The 19,097-nt window shown below is 52.0% G+C and overlaps 1 protein-coding gene and 1 pseudogene across 1 annotated transcript; both read right to left on the bottom strand.

Moving 5' to 3' along the window:
* Positions 1-50: 50 nt before the first annotated feature.
* LOC122916333 (ankyrin repeat domain-containing protein 39) lies at positions 51-11,290 on the bottom strand. Its single transcript, XM_044263582.1, has 4 exons — positions 11,173-11,290; positions 6,163-6,266; positions 5,552-5,755; positions 51-444 (listed from the first exon to the last, which is right to left on the bottom strand). Exons 1-4 carry the CDS (start codon positions 11,270-11,272, stop codon positions 301-303), a joined length of 552 nt encoding a protein of 183 aa, XP_044119517.1. The 5' UTR covers positions 11,273-11,290; the 3' UTR covers positions 51-300.
* A 2,275-nt stretch (positions 11,291-13,565) lies between these two features.
* LOC122916331 lies at positions 13,566-18,175 on the bottom strand (annotated as a pseudogene).
* Between the last annotated feature and the right edge of the window lie 922 nt (positions 18,176-19,097).

Raw genomic sequence — 19,097 nt, 5'->3', positions numbered from 1 at the left:
TTTTATATTTAGGTCTTTAATCTACTTGAAGTTTATTTTTGTGCATGGGATGAGGTAAGGATACAGTTTTATTTTTCCAAACAGATAGATGTTTCTACATGAGCTAATTTAGAGTATGATCATCTGTCCAGGTTTAAGCACCTGCAGCCCCACAACTACTCCCTCGCTCCCACAGCGGCCAGAATGGGGCTCTTCGGGCCTCAACGTCCCACCCTGCAGCACGGATGCACGCCACGACAGGGGGTAGGAGTGCTAGTCTGGGTCCTCTTGAATGGCAGCCCAAGACAGAAAGGTGGCGGCTCAGGTGGCCAGCAGGTCCCACAGGTCACTGTCGCAGGGCAGCAGGTCACATGCTAGGCGTGCCTTCCGATCCCGGACAGCCTTCAGGGTTGGGCTGTGTTCCAAGAGCAGGGAGCAAATGTCCATATGACCCTTCTCAGCAGCCTGTGGAGAAAGATGCCAGATTCAAAAGCCATAATCCCACTGGGCCCTGCCCTTTCTTGCTCCACTTCGGGGAATCTCTTGGTCCTAAAACAGGTCTTGTGGAAATGGAAGACACTGGCTATCTAAGTAGATTTCCCCTAATTCCGGGGCACCTGGGTGGCTCAGATGGCTGAGTGTCTGCCTTCGGCTCAGGTCATGATCTCCGGGTCCTGGCTTGACAGGCAGTCTCCTTCTCCCTCCGCCTCTCCCCCTGCTTGTGTTCTCTCTCTCAAAATAATAAAATACTAAATAAATAAAATATTAAAAAAATAAAAAATAAATAGATTTCCCCTAATTCCTACCAAAGTCCAACAACTTGCAGGAAGATTGGTGGAATTATCTAGTGCTTTTCTTGGCAGTTAGCTTGAGTTTTTCTTTCTTGTGTTCTCTGCTCCGCAGCCATTCTTCTCTGTCCAGGTTTGCACATTAAAAATAAATATAGACAGGCGCCTGGCCAGCTCAGTTGATGGAGCATGTGACTCTTGGTCTTGGGATTGTGAGTTTGAGCCCCATGCTGGGTGCAGAGATTACTTAAAAATAAAATCTTTAAATAATCAAAAACAAATATAGAAACTTGGATCTCTTAAGTATCTTTTATAAATGTTCAGTCCTCTATCAGCTGGGCACCGTAGGCACAAGATATACCAGACACAGCCCCTGCCCTCCAGGAGTGTGCAGATGAGCACAGAAAAATGGGTTCAGGTACTTGGCTTTCTCCTCTTCCTTTGAAATATACTATCCCAACTTGGATGTCAATTTTTAACCTACCTTCTCCAGAAAAGATTAAGGTGATTTACACAGATTAGCTTATATAACTTCCATAATAACCATCAGAGGTAGGAACTATCATCATTCCCATTTTACAGATGAAGAAACTGAAGTTCATACATGGTAAGTGACTTGGCCAACGTCACAGAGCTTGTGTGGCAGCCTGGGGATCCTAAACCAGGTCTGTCTGACTGCCACGTCTCGACTCTTAACAACTGTGTTACACCACTCTATTCCCTCTCAACAGTCAGACTGAGGCACCCCGGGGGTTTCTGAGAGGTGTCAAAATTAGTATTAGTAGCAAATACCACCTCAAATTTGAATCCAGATATTTAGCCAGTCCTCCTAATGAGTACAGACATAAGGTTCCCAGTTTTGTCGCCTCAATTCAGTCAGTGGTATGTTGTGAGCAGTTCTGGGGTGCATTCTGGGAAGATGCAAGATGCAGTCCAAAGAATTTTGTACAATAAAAGGTACCAACGTTCCAAAGTAGCTTATTTTTTTAAAAAAGAAAGAATTCGTAACTCCTCTCATATCTGCATCCCCTGAACGAAAGGGCTGGAGGCTGCAAGAAGGCCTCAAGTTGTAAGACCTGCCAGCACCAGGTGTGCAGTGTCCTCCTGGTACACACCCTCCAGGGGACTTATACCATCCCAGCAACAACAGTGTGGACCACTGAGAAAGCAGCAATCTGCCTCTTCAGCTAGCAAGGATCTTAAAAGAAAATAAAATGACATCTAGTTGTTCACTCAGCGAATATTCACTGGGCACCTGTGCTGAGAGCTGGAGCCACCACAGTGAACAAGATCAAGTCCTTCGCTATCTCTCGGAAGAAAGCGCTCATACAGAATCTCAAGAGAGAGAAAAGCTCTAAGAAGTCAAGTGCAGGGTGCTTTTGCGCCGTTGGGGAAGCCACCCATGCCTGAGAACAGGGAGACCCTCTGCAGGTGTGATACAGAAGCTGAGATCCAGAAAGGACAGCAACAAGACAGGTGAAAACTAGGAGGGGAGAGGCATCTGGACAGAGATAGCGTGACATGTAAGGCTCTGGAGTGTCACCGTGATGGGTCAAGAAACTGGCCTGAGGATAAAAGACAAGGGGGTGAAGATAGGGACATGTGGCTGTTCAGTTGGAAGAACATGAAGTCCTGATCTGGGAATGGTGAGTCTGAGCCTCACGCTGGACACAGAGATGGCTTAACTTAAAAAAAAAAAAAAAAAAAGAAAGAAAGAAAGACAGAAAGAAGGAAACTGGAGGAGGGAAACGCTGACATCTTCCCATGAATGCACACAAGTGTAATATAACTGCAAATCCTCGGACTGTGAAATAGTCACATCTGGCTTCCTAAAAATTAATTTGGTCCTTGAAATACCCTCCCACCCAACTTCTTACTGTGATAAGAACACTTCAGATGAAATCTGACCTCTTAACAAATCAATCAACCTACTTATAATTTTTTGGTAATTGTTCTTTTTGTTTAATGATAGCCACCCCCCACCTTCCACACTCAATGTGGGCTTGAACTTATAACCCTGAGATCACAAGCCCCATACTCTACTCACTGATCCAGCCGGGCTGGCGCCCTTCCTAACAAACCACCCGCGCGGTCACCCACAGACGCAGTGTCATCTGCTGCGCTTCATCTACTTTCCTCAGGGACAATGCGCCAGCTCAACAGCACCTCCAGACCGCCCAGCCACCACCGTCCCACTCTGCTCCTGTGTCGGGACTATTTTCTACACAGGCACACCCCATTTTATTGCCCTCTGCTTTACTGCATTGTGCAGACACTGTACACACTGAAGGTCTGTGGCGACCCCACACCGGGCAGGTCTGTAGGTGCCATTTTCCCAACAGCGTTTGCTCACTTCGTTATCTGGACACATTTTCATTAACTCCCTAACTATTTCAAACTTTTTCATCATCATCATTATATCTGTCATCTGTGGTCACTGATGCTACTACTGTAATTATTTTGGGATGCCAGGAGCTGCACCCATATTAGACAGCAAACTTCATTTATAAACTTGTGTCCTGACTGCTGCTCTGGCACCTGTTCCCCAGTCTTTCTCTCTTCCCCGTGGCTCCCTATTCCCAGAAACTCGACATTGAAAGTAAGTCAATTAATAACCCGGCAATGGCCTTTCAGCGCTCAAGTAGAAAGGAAGAGTCAATCAATGTGGCGAAGTTCATTGCTATCTTAATGTAAGAATCAGTGTGCCCCAGCCATTTCTTAAACCTTCAGCAACTACTACCCTGACCTCCCTGATACCCTATGCAGGTATCCCCATCGCGCTAAGGCCCTCTACCAGTTAAAAGATTACAACTTGCTGAAAGTTCTGATGATGGTTAGCATTTTTTAGCAAGAAAGTATTTTCAAAAAGGTACATACGACAATGTTTTTTTTTTTTTTTTTTTACATAATGCTAGTGTACACTAAATAGACTACAGTATAGGATAAATAAAACTTTTATGTGCACTGGGAAACAAAAAACTCCTCCAACTTGCTTTATTACGGTGGTCGGCCTATCTCTGAGGTGTGCCTGTGCCTCACATAAGAGGCATCATGACATATAAAAACCAAAACAAGGGCGCCTGGGTGGCTCAGTGGGTTAAGCTGCTGCCTTCGGCTCAGGTCATGATCTCAGGGTCCTGGGATCGAGTCCCGCATCGGGCTCTCTGCTCAGCAGGGAGCCTGCTTCCTCCTCTCTCTCTCTGCCTGCCTCTCTGCCTACTTGTAATCTCTCTCTGTCAAATAAATAAACAAAAATCTTAAAAAAAACAAAAAACAAAACAAAACCTGTTGGGAAAAAAATAAATAAATATTTTTTTGGGGGGGTCAGAGGGAATGGGGGTGGGGGAGAGCGAGCGAGCGAGCGCACAAGCAGGGGGAGCAGAGGCAGAGGGAGAAGCAGGCTTCCTGCTGAGCAAGGAGTCTGACGTGGGACTCAATTCCAGGACCCTGACATCCTGGACCCTGCGTGAGGCAGACGCTTAACCGACTGAGCCACCCAGTCTTCCTATATTTCTTAAATATCTCTACTAGTGTTTCTACCAAAGTGTTAGCCCTATTCCCATCATACTTAAAAAAAAAAATAGTATGTATTATTCAATAGTCAGAAGTACAAAATAAATAAAAATAACAACTCTATCTTTGTGGGGGTAACATTTCAAGGTTGCTGTCACTGAGCAAGCAACCTTTCTGTGCTAACGTGTTTCTGGAATCCAAGTTGATTGCCAGGGATCTGCCAACCTTTAGGTGTCTGTCCTGCCTGAGGTGACCAAGGAGAATGTGTGGAGTAGGAACACCGGCTCCTAATAGCTCTCCTCCTGGAAAAAAGCTCACTGGTGTGTCTTGTCTTCTAGTGGCTGAGAACTGGCCATGTGAGATGCTAGAGGGAATAGAATGTAGTGTGTGATTATAGAGCACTGTCTGAGAGCCAGGTCTCTAAAAGGACAGAGTGGGCACAAATTTTTTTTTTTTTTTTAAAGATTTTATTTATTTATTTGACAGAGAGAAATCACAAGTAGATGGAGAGGCAGGCAGAGAGAGAGAGAGAGAGGGAAGCAGACTCCCTGCTGAGCAGAGAGCCCGATGCGGGACTCGATCCCAGGACCCTGAGATCATGACCTGAGCCGAAGGCAGCGGCCCAACCCACTGAGCCACCCAGGTGCCCCAGTGGGCACAAATTTTCAGTGGACTGCAAAAAGTGTCTGCCACAGGTTCTCCTGGTACATCATGCAGTCAACTACTTAAATTTTTTCTTAAAATTCACAAAAGAATGCATTTACAGATATATGCCAAAAATATGCATAAACCACTTCTCTAAAATATATAAGCCATAACCTGCCTTGAGCAGGGTGTCCTGGAAGACTGAGGTACCATGGGTTAGGGTGGAAGGGAAATGTTTTCATGCTGCACTGTTTTGTATCCTCAAACTCCTCACTACGTGTAGGAATTTCCAGTCAGAAGAAAGTTAAAGTGATCACCCTGGCTACCATTCGGAAAGTGGGCTGCAGGGGTAGGCGTGAGTAGGTGTGAGCTTCAGAAAACTAACTTCATGGAAGAGCATTCATGACAGATTATGAAAGCAAAGAAAAAAATGATGCTGTACATGTAATTCGAATTTACATGCACAGGGGAAATGCTGGCCTGTTACACATTAACCCTCAGGTGATGATTGGTAAGCAATGACATCACAAGTGCTTTTCTGCTTTCCCCATGTTCTCTACAGTGAACATGTTATCATGTTTATAATGACAACAACCAAGTTCGTGAAGTTGGGGAGGGCAGCATACCTTATGCAGACTTGTCATGCCATCGTCATCCACCAACCTAGGGTTGGACCCGTGAGACAGCAGGAGCCGTGCGATTTCAGTGTGCCCACAGTAGCTGGCCCGGTGCAGAGCTGTGGCGCCCCCATGGGTTTGGGCATTACACTTAGCCCCGCTTTCCAGCAGGAACTGACATACGGCATAGTGCCCGTTGCGGCTGGCATAGTGCTGCAGGGAAGAGAGACCAAGGTCAGATGGCAGAGCCCAGGCAGACAAGGGCGGTGGGCAAGTGAGAGCATGGGCTCTGGAGCAAGAGGATGTCAATGACCTCAGGGGCTACCTCCGTTAGCCATGGGACCTAGCCAAGCTTCTTCATTTCTAGCATCAGTTTCTTCAACAGGAAAATGGGGATAATAATCATTCCTACCTCAAAGGATTGTTAGGTAAATGAAATTAAATAAAGGATATAAAGCACTTAATACTTAAGGAAGAAACAAACAAACCAAGAACAAGGTTCGCACAGTGCTTAAAACTGAAAACCTGCTGGGAGAGAAGAAAGGGCAAACTAAAGGCAACATGACCCCTTCCGCATGGAGAGCAGGTATCCCGAGTGCAGGTTTCCCTCCCCAACTCACCAGAGCAGTGTAGCCAGCTGAGTCGGGCTGGCTAGGGTCTGTTGCCTTCTGGATGAAATATTTGACTCGGCCTAGGTCTCCATTCAGGGCTGCCGACCAGATTCCTGTGGAAAGACAACTGAAGTGCTGAATAATGCCAAGTGACTAGAGACTTTTAGTGCTTCCTTTACCTCATCACCTCTATTTTCTCATCTATACAATGGGGATTTATTCATTCAACAAATATTAACTGAGGGGCATCTGGGTGGCTCAATTAGTTGAGCTCCTGACTCTTGGTTTGGGTTGAAGTCACGATCTTAGGGTCCTGGGATCGAGCCTAGAGTCAGGCTCGGCACTCAGCTTGAGATTCTCTCTCTCCCTCCGCCCCTCCCATCCATCCATCCATCCATCCATCCATCAATCAATAAATAATATCTTAAAAAAATTTAACTGAGATCTCTGTGCTAAGGACTGTCCGAGCAGCTGGTGCTACAGTTGTGAACAAGACAGACAGGAGCTTTGTCGAATCAGGACAGTATGGTTCGGCAGACATAAATCCCTTCTTCCCATTTTAAACACATAAATATTAAATAAAGTAATGTTTAAAATGTCTGAATATAGAAGCAAACTCAAAAGCAAGAAAAGGACACTGCCAGTTGCCAGAAGAAGGTGAAAACCATAGCCAAAGTGGTGAGCAGGGCATCCACCTGCAGAATCCTGGAAGTCTGTGTAAATGGACACACACCTTAGAGGCTTTGGCTTGAACAACTAGGCAGGGTCTGGAGCAAAAGCTGCAGGTCAGGTGCATGGCCAGGAAGAGAGACAACAAAGTTCTATACACAAAGCTGGGAGGCAGAAGTACCACCTCACGCATGAATGGGGCCTGGAAAATTTTCTACTTTCCTGTTCTGAATAGCAGCAGAAAGCAAGCTGCCAGGCCCAGGCACTTTACTTACTCAGCAAGTATTTACTGCATACTTATCATGCATCTGGCACTGTTCTGGGAATTAGAGGTCAGCCAAGAATTAAAGGTCCCCAATTCCCAGGGCTGCCCCCAAAATTCTGGTCTCATGGAGGTTACTTTGGTTACTTTCTTCTTTTTTTTTTAATTAATTTATTTATTTGAGAGAGAGAGCGAGAGAGAGCATGAGAGATGGGAAGGTCAGAGGGAGAAGCAGACTCCCTTGGAGGAGGGAGCCTGATGCGGGACTCGATCCCCAGACTCCGGAATCATGACCTGAGCCAAAGGCAGTGGCTTAATCAATTGAGCCACCCAGGCACCCTGGACGTTACTTTCTTTCTCTCTCTTTTTTTGTTCTAAAGATTTTATTTATTTGACAAACAGAGATCACAAGTAGGCAGAGAGGCAGGCAGAGATAGGAGGAAGCAGGCTGAGCAGAGAGCCCAATGCGGGGCTCGATCCCAGGACCCTGGGATCATGACCTGAGCTGAAGGCAGAGGCTTTAACCCACTGAGCCACCCCGGTGCCCTGGAGTTTACTTTCTAATTAATGAAACAGATAAAGAAAAAAAAAAAAAAGAAATAAGTCAGGTGGTGCTAAGTGCTATGAAGAAAAATAAAACAGAGAAGGGATACAAGCAGTGGTCAGGGATGGCATCTCTTATGACATCTGAAGAGAAACTTAAAGGAAATGAGAAAGGCACCATTTCAATAGGTGTGAGAATACAGCAAAGGCAGAAGAAAACTAAAAAATCAGATACCATGACCCACTCAACTTGGAGATGTGGGATATATATTTATATTTGTTTGTTTTTGCATTTTTCCCGTCATGTAAATTTTATTAACTGCATATTTTTTCCAGGTTTATGGAGAAAGAGTTGACATAAATCACTGTACAAGGAGACTTATATCTATTCACAGCCTTAGGGAACAAGACCCACAAGCTAAGGCTCTGTCATAAAAATAGGTCAAGTGGATGCTACACAAACTGCACAGAAGCAATTTTTAAAAAATGTCCTATGGGGGCACCTGGGTGGCTCAGTGGGTTAAAGCCTCTGCCTTAGGCTCAGGTCGTGATCCTGGGCTCCTGCATCGGGCTCTCTGCTCAGCAGGGAGCCTGCTTCCCTTCTTCCCTTCCTCCCTTTCTGCCTGCCTCTCTGCCTACTTGTGAGCGCGCGCGCTCTCTCTCTCTATCGCTAATAAATAAATAAATAAATATCTTTTTAAAAAAAAAAAACAAAAATGTCTATGAGGATACCTCCACAGGCCAACACAGGTGTGGCTCTGTTGCAGATAATCTCTAACAAGAGAAGACACCCCCCCGCAACCCCACCAGCTCAAAAATTAAAAGCTGCAAAACAAGAAGTAATCCACCGCCACGAGATAGTCAGCAAATACAACAAATGGAAAAATGCATACTTCAAAATGAGCCATAAGAGCACAATCTAAAGACTTCAAAACAATCTTTAATGTGTTCAAAAAGAAAAAGGAATACAATCCACAAATCAACAGAACATGAGGGAGGAAAAAAAAGGACAGGGAGGTCTAAAACAAAAGCAGGGGCGCCTGGCTGGCTCAGCCAGTAGACCATGTGACCCTTGATCTCGGGGTCATGAGTTTGAGCCCCAGGCTGGGTGTAGAGATTACTTTTAAAGTCAGTAAATTAAAAGAATAGAATCACTGAAATAAAACAGTAACAGATGGTTGGGCAGTACTGCAGACCCACCGGAGAGGGAATGAGTGACTTGGAAATCACCAAGAATGCAGAATGGTAAAGAGAAAAATATTAAAGAGAGGTAAGGAAACATGAAAGACAGAATGTACCAACATATGTCTGAATTAAACAAACTATCTACTATGGTAAAATGACCAAACACCAAGCATCGAGAGAACATCTGAGTTACCAAAAAGAAAAGCTCATTAGTCACTGAAGAATTATTATTTTTTAAAAATTTAAAGACTTTATTTATTTATTTGACAGACAGAGATCCAAGTAGGCAGAGAGGTAGGCGGAGAGGAGGAAGCAGGCTCCCCAATGAGCAGAGAGCCCGATGTGGGGCTCAATCCCATGATACCGGGATCATGACCTGAGGTGAAGGCAGAGGCTTTAACCCACTGAGCCACCCAGGCGCCCCAGTCACTTAAGAATTATAATCAGATTATCAGGATTTTTTTAAGTTTAATTTTTTAGTAATCTCCACAATGACTCTGAGATCAAGAATCACTCACTCTTCCAACTGAGCGCTCCCAGTGAAATTCTTAACAGCAGTAGAAGATAAAGAAGATAAATAACATTTCCAAAGGTCTGAGTGGGGGGGAATACATTGTCAGTCTAGAATTTTATACCTAAGTAAGCTACAGTTGAAAGAGAAAGAGAGAGAGAGAGATGGAGAATCATACTCACTGAAAAAAACTTTCAAAGGATATATTTTAGGGAAAGGGAAAATGAACCCAGAGACAGATATGAAGAAGGGGGGGGGGAAGCCCACGTGATAAGGATCTTTCCCTTGTGGGGAAATAAATAATGAGTAAGCAAAAAAAGTAGCATCAGGTTATAAAAACTGCTTTGATGAAAGCAAGGGGATACAGAAACCTGGAGAGGAAGGGGCCCTACTTTGAACAGGGCCAGGTTTCCTTCTCAACAGCTGCAAAACTGACAGCCCAGGCCAGTTAATTCTTTGTTACAAGGAACTGTACCGTGCATTGTAGGCTGCAGATCAGCATCCCTGGCCTCTATCTACTATATGACCGTAGCACCCTCCCAGTTTTAACACCTGAAATTGTTTCTAGTCATTGCCAAAGACCCTTAAGGGTCAGAACTGCACCCTCCCCACCCAACTGAGAACTACTAGAATGGGGTGTTGTTGCCCATCCCCTAAGTTGAGAACTACCATAATTCGGTGTCCAGGGTCCCTCTCTCCAAGGAGGTGACATTTAAACCAAGACCAGAAGGAAAAGCATTAGCTAGCCTAATGCTGCAGGAAGTTCATTCCAAGGAGCAAGTACCACGGCTTTAAGTGAGAGAAATCCTGCATATCTCAGAAACCAAAATAAGCCCAGTGTGGCCAAAGCATAGTGAGTGGGAAAAGAAAAGACTGAGAAATAAAGTGGAGGCAGAGAAGTAGAATAGGCAGCAAGAACATCACACAGTTGTGTGAGCCGTGAAGGGAATCTGAACTTATTCTGAAAACAATGAAATAATATGATTTAATATCTTCAAAAGGTTACTCTGGCTTCTGTGTGAAGCAGAAAACTTTGGAGGAGGGCAGCAGTGGGAGGAGGAAGGCCCAGGAGCGAACTGCTTCAGGAGCCCAGAGCGTGGCGACGCGGAGGGAGGTGGACTGGCGCACGAGCCCCTTAAGAGCAAGTTAGATCAGAACGCATATAAAACCGTAGCATCCACCCAGAGCTATGAAAATGTTATTACTGCATAAGCTGCCTCTGCACTGACACACGGTACACAGCCTCCGAGGAAGAGCGGACTTGTTTTTCAGCTCTACTCTTTTCCTTATAGGCGATATAATCTCCTTAGAGTGTGGGGTAAAGGAGTTACCTCTCCGGGCCCCAAAGCTAAGAGATATCACCACCGGCGTGGAGGACCAGCTCGGCCATATCTAAAGCATTCATGGCCTGCCACATCAGGGCTCACATCGGTCAGCACGTTAGTTCCCTTGGCAGCGCAGCACCCCCTCTGAAGCTCCATGCCCTCGGGGTGGCTGCAGTACCCCGGCTGCAGATTCTGCTTTCTGACACTCCCCCATACACACCCCCACACCCACGCCCAACCGCCCGCACGGGCCCGAGCCTCCCCGGGGCGCACCAGCTGAGGGGCCGGGCCCCGCCCCACCACTTGGAAAAGTTACTGAAACCAGGCTCTCGGCTTCCCAACCTAGACCCGAGACCAAGTTTCTAGTGGCCGGGCTCGTGCCGGGTCCCTGGAGGGGTCTCAGTGATGCGGGGGCTGTGAGCCCACCGTCCGCCCACACGCCCATTACGCCCACTGCGGCCCTCAGGTCCCCGCTTCTCTCCCATCTCCTTGTCCAGAGACCTGGAGAGAGCCGGGAGTCTCACCCCTGTCGAAGTCCATCTCGTCCAGCGTCTGCTGCACGCCGGACGCTGCACCCGGCCAGGAGCAGCACGGGCCTTCCGCACAAGGTTGCGGCGCCGCCATGTTGACCCCGCAGCTAGCTCCGCCCCGGCTGTTGTGCGCACGCGCGGCCGCGGCGTGGCCGGGGGGGGGGTGGGGGGGCGGGGCCGACGCGGCAGCCCTAGAGCCAGGGCCTGGGATCAGTCCGCACGGCGGCTGCGCCAGTCCTCGGAGGCCAACCCCGGGGGCTTTGGTTCGGGAACCAATCGAGGCGGCGGGGCGGGGCTTGTGGTTCTGCACCGTGCTCCGAGACCGCCGCGCGAGGGCGCCCCAGGCTAAGCGGAGTGCCGAGGGTGCTGCGCTAGATCACCAGATCCGGACTGCAGGCGGACCGCCCGCGGGCCGCCAGCCTTGTAGGGTGTGGGGACGCAGTGGGCGGATGGGCCGCCCGCCAGAGCCCAGCCCTCCACGGCTCCCTACGTCCCACTGGTTTTCCTAGGACGGGGAGTCGCCGGGCGCGCCCCAAGGTCCGCCCCATTTCTCGGCACCACCCAGGCCCAGTGACCTCGCTTCCCCTTCTCTGCTCTCGCGCCACCTCACTATTTCCTGAAAACCCGTGGGAAGCAGGTGGCCACCACCTTTGCCACTAGGAGCACATACGCCCCCAAGGGCAAGAACAGAGCCTTGGGTTGTGCCAAATCACCCAGCCCCAGTGGGAGCGGAATTTACTGTATCGATCTTCATATATCAAAACATCCTGGGGGCTGAGGTTAATGACCAAGCTGAAAGCTTAGCATACCCAGAAGTCGGCCATCACAGCCCTTTCCTAAAGCTAAGGACACAGGGCAGCAGCCCCTTTCAGCCACTGCAGGCCCTCCAGAGCAGTCAAATGAAGGAAGTCCATTTCACGACTGCCTCCATCTGTGGCACGAATTACAGAATCCAGGGTAAGTCTTCCGTTCCTTACAATTATCTGGGCCCTCCCTGTACCCATTCCTTGCATAGGTTAGTGGCTTGGTGCACACTTGGGGGGGGCAGCGGGGAAAGTTCCATGTTCCATATAGCGGAGCATTCAAGACTAAATTCCTGGAGGGTAGGAAGAAGGCTGAAAGTCTTCTGGAAGTAACTACCTTTCCTCCCCTAGGCTAATTGGGAGCCCCATCCTCACATAAGCTAGTCCATACAACCTTAAGCTCTTTCTAGAAGTCCCCCTCCTTTAGCCCCTCACTCCCACTTCCCTCTCCCATAGTTCTGGGAAGCCAGGCCCCTCCTTTCCCGCCTTGTCCCAATGCCCTAACTTCTCCCTCTGACCAGAAGCCAAAGCTGGCTCCCAGGAGGCTCTGGCCCTGGTCGGGTTCCCAGCCCCAAAGCTACCACTGTGGGAAAACACTGGAGCCTGGACTATCTTCCCTCTGGCACAAGTAGGCAGGGACATTAGCGACAGCTGCACTACAACTATGGGGAGGTGAGGCTAGTCCTGCCCAGAAGATTTTGGCCCAAATGCCTTATCCTTATCACATAACACTTACTGTTTTCTTGATTTTATTTGTCAATATAAAAATACTCAAATATTTACAACAAATAAATACGCGGGGGACACAATAAGTTACACTGTTAGGAGCCCTCCTCCTAGGGCTGGGAGAGGATATGCAATATCCACAGCATGCCCACCCTCTCTCCTCTTCCCTCCTTCTCCCTCCCCTCCCCCCACACAACCTTTCCCAGCCCAGTAAGGGAGGACAAGTATAAAATACCACTGAACCCCAGGGCCAAGTGGGAGGCCCCTCCCACCCTTGCCCCAAAACACACAGGAGAATCCATCTCCCTCCCCCCCACCCTGAAAACATTCACAGCCCTAGGAGCAGGACCAGGCCCCACCCCAGAGCCCTGGACTTCCCAAAAGGGGCACAGCACCCTGCCCAGCCCACCCCCATTATGTACACTCCCTGACCCCCACGGGGGACAGAGGGGGGTAGGAGAGGCAAAGTGATACGACCCCTTCCCCTTCATAGCTCCAATGACTCACCAGGAGGACCCAGGCCAAGGGAAGACTGGACAGAAAAAGGAAGACTACCTCACACGCGCACACACACACACACACACACACACAGAGAAACAAGACGACTAGGTCACACACACATGCACACACCCACATACACATACACCTAGATACAAACACACCCACAATCTCCAACTTCTGCCTTGAAACGTTTTGGCGGCTGGGGTCCCATGTGTCCGTGATTCACAGCCCCTCACAGAGAGGAGGAAGATGCCTTCTGGGAGGCGGTGCCCTGGTGAGCCACACCAAGTGGCAGTGCCCGTGCTGAGCGGAGCAGGTTCTCATGGCCGGGCGGGTGCGGGGCAGGGTCCGCCCCAGTCGAGCCAGTGCCCGCGCCATGTCCCTGAGGTAGCTGGTGCCTGTGCAAAAACGGAGGAGCCGCGCGTCCCACGCTGCCCCTGCGAGGCGGTGGGGCCCCTCATACGGAGGACTCCTCGGGATTGGAGTCCGGCAGTGGCTGACGCTGCTGTAGCTTGCGCCTCAGTTCGTCGGCCAGCTCGGGCAGTGGGTGCCCCAGCCCACTGCGGTCCTCCCCTCCTAGCTGTAAGCGCACGTAGCCATTGGCATTTGAGTTCCGCCCACCCCCCAGGTGAAGCCGGGTTGGAGAAGGCAGGGGCTGGCCGGGGATGCCAGGAGGTGGAGAGGGGGGCCCGCCCCCAGGCTGGCACCCGCGCATGTCCAGGCACAATCTTGAGTGAGCCGTCTGAGTAGTAGTAGCCGACGGGATCCCAGAGCTTCTCGTCAGTCTCTGGGCCAGGCCTGAAGGGAGGACTGGTGGGCTCCTTGGCAGCTCCAGGGGGTACACCAGGGTCCTCTCCGCCCGCCTTGGCACCCTTCTCCAGCTCCTCCCGCAGCCCGCCGGCGCAGCGACAGAACAAGCAGCAGCAGGACCAGACACACGGCCCCCAGGGCCACCACAGCCAGCCACACCAGCCCCAGGTTTTCCAAGGGAGCCCGAGCCTCCAGGGTCACCGATGGGCCGGCCACCACGGCCACCAGGTAGCCTTCGGCAGCCAGCCGCGCCCCCTGCTCCTCCGAAAAGCAGTGGTAGGCGCCAGCGTGGCGGGGCTGGGCAGCCATCACGACCAGGGCTTGTAGGCGGGCGTCATAGAGGAAGGAGCCAGGCTGTTCCGCGGGGAGGTCCCCGGCCACCGAAGGTCCAGCGGGCGTGCGCCAAGTTGGAAGAGAGGCGGCAGGGCAGCACCAGGTCTGTGCCCGCCACCACGGTGATGTTTTTGGGTGTGAGCCTGACTGCAATAGTAGAGAGTGAGCAGAGTTAGCACAGGAAACCCAGGGCCCCATCCTACTGGGGAGAGGGAGAAAAAAGGCAACTCACCTTTTTTATTGCCACGGTTACAAATGCTTGAGGTGTCCAAGACCGTCACGTGCTGGATCAGCAAGGACCTGGTTGGGGAAACAGGGTCCATGGGCACTGCGGCTCCAACCACCCTGCTCCCACCCCCGGTCCCAGCAAGGGCTGAGCCCCACTCACCCCGAGGGGCCACCCACGGCCCACGCAGCGGCTGGTGTTGACGCTCCAGGCACAGTAGGGGTCCCGAGCGAGGACACAGTCGGCACAGGAGCGGTATTTTGCGCAGTCGGCCAGGGGCAGCTGGACCAGCTGAGAGCGGGAGCCCGCAAAGAGCAGTTTCTGCAAGAGAAGCGGGGTGCGGGAGGTTCAGCCAGGGCGGGACATGGCCTGGGGGGCAGCTCTGACAGTTGCATGGGAGCACGAGGGCAAAGGGGCCTGAGGACAAAGGGCACAGGACTCTGAGGAGGGAAATCGAAGGACTGAAGAATGCACCCAGGGCTTACTACAAGCCAGACACAATCCTAAGCACCTTAGAGACATGACCTTCTTAGGCCCAAACAGTGAAGTGCGAGGCTGAGGAATATAATCACACACACACACACACACACACACACACGCGCGCGCGTGCTTCAGTGCAGTATAAATAGTGCAGGAAGCCTGTTTTCCGCTAGGCCCATCAGTCCTCGTAATAGAACAGGCACAGCATTAAGGTGTTTTCCTCTGAATGCTCACTGCCAATCCGTGTTTCTTCAACCACGGACTTTTTTTCTGCCATTATTCCACGTTCTGGGGAACAATCTGAGCCACGGCAGTTGGTCAAGGGCGAGTACATGAAAGTTCACAGGAGTCACAAACTAGCCAGAAAGAAGGGTAGGTGCAAGCAGCACTTTAGACAAACAGCAAAGGGAGTGGAGGGCCAGGACTGGGCTGGGCTAGACTTGGGGGAGATGGGGGGCGCAAAGACAGCCAGCAGCATGAGGGCAGCATGAGCCCGAGGGGCCCCGACCACCGCAGCACCATAGAGAAGAGGCTGTAGGTCACAGAGGCACAGCACAGCCTCGAGGGGTCTGACGGAAGCGTGGCAAGCCGCTGCCAAGGCCCAATTCTGGGAACACTGCCCCCACGGGGACCTGGCTATATATAATGCCTGCCAGCCGCCGAGCACAGATTCTGTTAGCACGCTCGTTTCCTGGAACTCGCCCTAAGCTAAGCGAGGTGTGTTCTAGTGCCTCCCCAGCCTTGTCCTGGCCAAGCCAAAGACGGGGGAAGGTGTAGGGACAGTGGTGGACGGGGCCTGATTACTACCTTGCTCCGGGATAGGACCAAGCTTTCCACAGGCTCCTGGTCAAACACCTGCAGCTCCTCGATCAGGTGGACCCAGGGGCCCAGGCTCACGGCCTTGAGCAGCCAGCCATCTCCTGTGGGTGGTTGGGAGGACAGGCAAGAATGAGAGGGCATGGGGCCCCTGGAGCATCTCTAGATCTCCCTGCCCCGACACACACAGGCCTTTACCCAGTTTCCAGCAGCCACACCCACCTCCCCAGGTGCCTACCTGTGCCAATGAACAGCACCGTATAGGTGGCTGCGTCAAGCCCTGTGACACCGGTCAGCCACCAGATGGGTGAAGTTGGTGTCCCTTCTTCACGAGCAGGGGCCGGCCCCACCGGGGCCGTACCTGCTCCTCCATCAGTGGGTGCTTCTTGATGAAGTTGAGGGTGTTGTCCGGCAGCTCCAGAGAACTGGTGTAACCGTGGCGTCGGTGCCAGTTGTTGATGCACTGGGGAGTGGGGGGTGGGGTGTGGGCAGGGGGGAGGAGGGGAGAGCTGTCAGCATGGTGGAGAGCTACTGCGGCTGAGGGCAGGAACCCATCCCCATCCTGGAGGACTCACCGAGCCAGGCCGTGGGCTGGGGACGGGGTCAGTATAGCGGCCCCATTTCTGGGCTTGCTCACGGTACTCCTTGTAAGGACCCTCGAATACCCTCTGGATCTCTTCCAGCTGGTACTCGCAGACCGCTGACAAGTCCACATCGCCCCTGTCATACCAAGGAGGGAACCAAAGGGTGAGGTGTGGTGTCCACTTTACCCCAGCTCATGTCATGGACCAGGAAGATAGCCCCTTCCCCCCACACAAAGCAATCATGGCCATGTGTGATGTCATGTTGGCTCTAACCTACCGCAGGGGCAAGAGCACTGCACACCTCCCCAGGGAGGGGGGACTCAGAGAGGGGCAGATGCCCAACATCCTCCTTGCCTTCTGGTCAGCGAACCACTTAAGCCTTTACCCAGTGGCCTGCAACCCCAACCATCCCCTCCTGGGCAACCCCCCTCCCCCCAAACCCCCCAGGGTTCCCAGCCAACTCACCATCGCGCCCGAAAAACCCCAAAGAAGGTGGTATTGTGCCAAGAGGCATCCCGCAGGGTGTGCAGAGCCTGCAGCTGATTGAAGTAGAGCTGCCAGTCCGGGCCGAGCACACCAGCCTTGCCTTCAGGGAATGTGGTCCACTTCCTCTGCAAGGTCCGCCGCGCGCCCCCATGTCCCCCTGGCAGATAGCAAGGGGGCACTGCTGGGCAGGCCCGCTGAGCCACCAGGCCTCCCGGGGCTCCCCACTCACCACAGGATTCTGTACCTTGCAGACACGGGCCACCCGAGCCACCACCTGCTCTGCATAGCAGTCATACTCCACTGCCCGCTCGCTGAAGAAGAAGTAGACCTTGTCATCGTCTCCTGTGAAGCTGCCCACGCTCTCTGGATGTAGGCAGAGCCTACAAAATGAGGTTCTACGGGAAGGGGAGGAGGGTTAGCAGGGCAGGTGCTGCAGGGCCTCTCACCCACGGCTCCCCCTGGGCCCCACGCAAGCTCCTTGGGGCTCACCGTTGAGCCAGAAGGCCAGGTACTCTGTCTTCATGGAGTGGTGAGGCCCCATGTTGCGCAGGATAACTGGCTCTGTACCCAGGAAGTTGTTGAGTGTGGCCGAGTACAGCTCGCCGTCTATGGAAGACAGCGGATCAGGCAGGCCAGAAGTGACATGAAACTTCGTTCAGGCCACGCAGATCCACAATGAGATGGCAGGCGGAGGGGTGGGGGTAGGATACTCCCCCAGCCTGCCGTGGGGATAGCCACTCACCCCACAAGGAGGCCGGTGTGGCCCTTAGCTGGGTCATAGGGACACTTCCCCTTCCCATCCTCAAATTCTCCACGTTCCAAAGTGAAGGTGAGCATGTCCTAGGGGCGGAAGAGACAATGCAGAAGCGCCCAGGGGAGTGGGCAGAGTAGGGCGAGGATGGGGGTTGAGGGGAGAAAGCAGCACTCACGATGTAGGTGCACTTGGGCTGGAAGGCGTAGGTCCCGCAGACGTACAGGTGGGATGTGTTGTAGGGCTGCAGGAAGCGGATGAAGTTGAAACATTCCGTCTGGGGAGAGAAAGGGGTTCACTTAAAGTTATGAGAACATGGGACATGTTGACACAAGGACCTCTCCCTTATGTCTGGAACAAAGGGAGAGGGGTGGAGGTGGGGGACAACTGCAGGCCTGGCCAACAGAATTATGGGAGGGTGGTTCTGGCCTCCTGGCCGTATCCTGAGCACCCACCTGGTTACTCTTCCCTTTCTGGATGCACTCGGCTTCTTCTCAGCAGGTGCCTCCCCATGAGATCTGGGAAGGGAGTGGGGGGAGACATCAACATCCCAAGTAGCCACTGAGCACGTGCCCTGAGTATCTGCCACAGGCATGGCTCTTGGCAGCTACATGAGGACACCACAAGGGAGCGTACACAGTCCCCATTGCCCGGGAGTGTAACAGAGAACAGAAGCCCCAGACTGCTGCAAAGCTGCAGAGGAGGAAAAGCAGCGTGTCGGCTCTGCTAGAAGGGTGGGAATGGAAACTGGACAAAGATTTCCACAGGGAAGAACAGGGCTGAGGGGCCAGCTTCCTCAGGCTACACCCCTTTGGGTCCTGCCACTCTCCCCACACCTGTGTGCCTCCCGCTCCCCCACCTCTCACCGCTCCTTGCAGCTCCAGAGCCTCCACGCTGAAGGCAAACAGGGCCTCCCGGGCCCCAACGTACAGAAGCCCTGTCTGCTCAGTCAGGGTCAACGTCAGGAAGTCCTGGATGCCCGTTTGGGAGAACCGCCGGACTACTGCAGCCAACTCTGCAGGGCCAAGAAGCGGGGGTGGGCGGGGAGACAAGAGAGGGAGTGAGCAGGGTGGTGAATGGGCAGAGGCCTTCCCGGGGCTCCAGGCATCCTTTTCCCCACAGAATCAGCCTTCCTCTGTATGGTGGTCTCCTGGGCCAAATCACCCCTGCTGCCCCACATTACAGCTAGCACCCCACAAGCGGATGCCAGCTAAGCACCCTGACCGGCAATAAAGAGCCTTCTCTAATAGCCTTTTGGCTCTGACAGCTCCCTCCAAGCCTCCCTGGCCTTTCCCAGCCTGGGAGGCAGCAAATCTGGGCTGGTGAGGAGGAAGGAAGGATATCTCAGCCACAGCTTCCGGCCAGAGGAAGCCATCAGACTGATGGCCCTCATTCTCAGGGTC

The sequence above is a fragment of the Neovison vison genome, chromosome 8 (assembly GCF_020171115.1).
Source record: "Neovison vison isolate M4711 chromosome 8, ASM_NN_V1, whole genome shotgun sequence".
Lineage (NCBI taxonomy): Eukaryota > Metazoa > Chordata > Mammalia > Carnivora > Mustelidae > Neogale > Neogale vison.
This window is presented reverse-complemented; position numbering and strand designations above follow the sequence as displayed.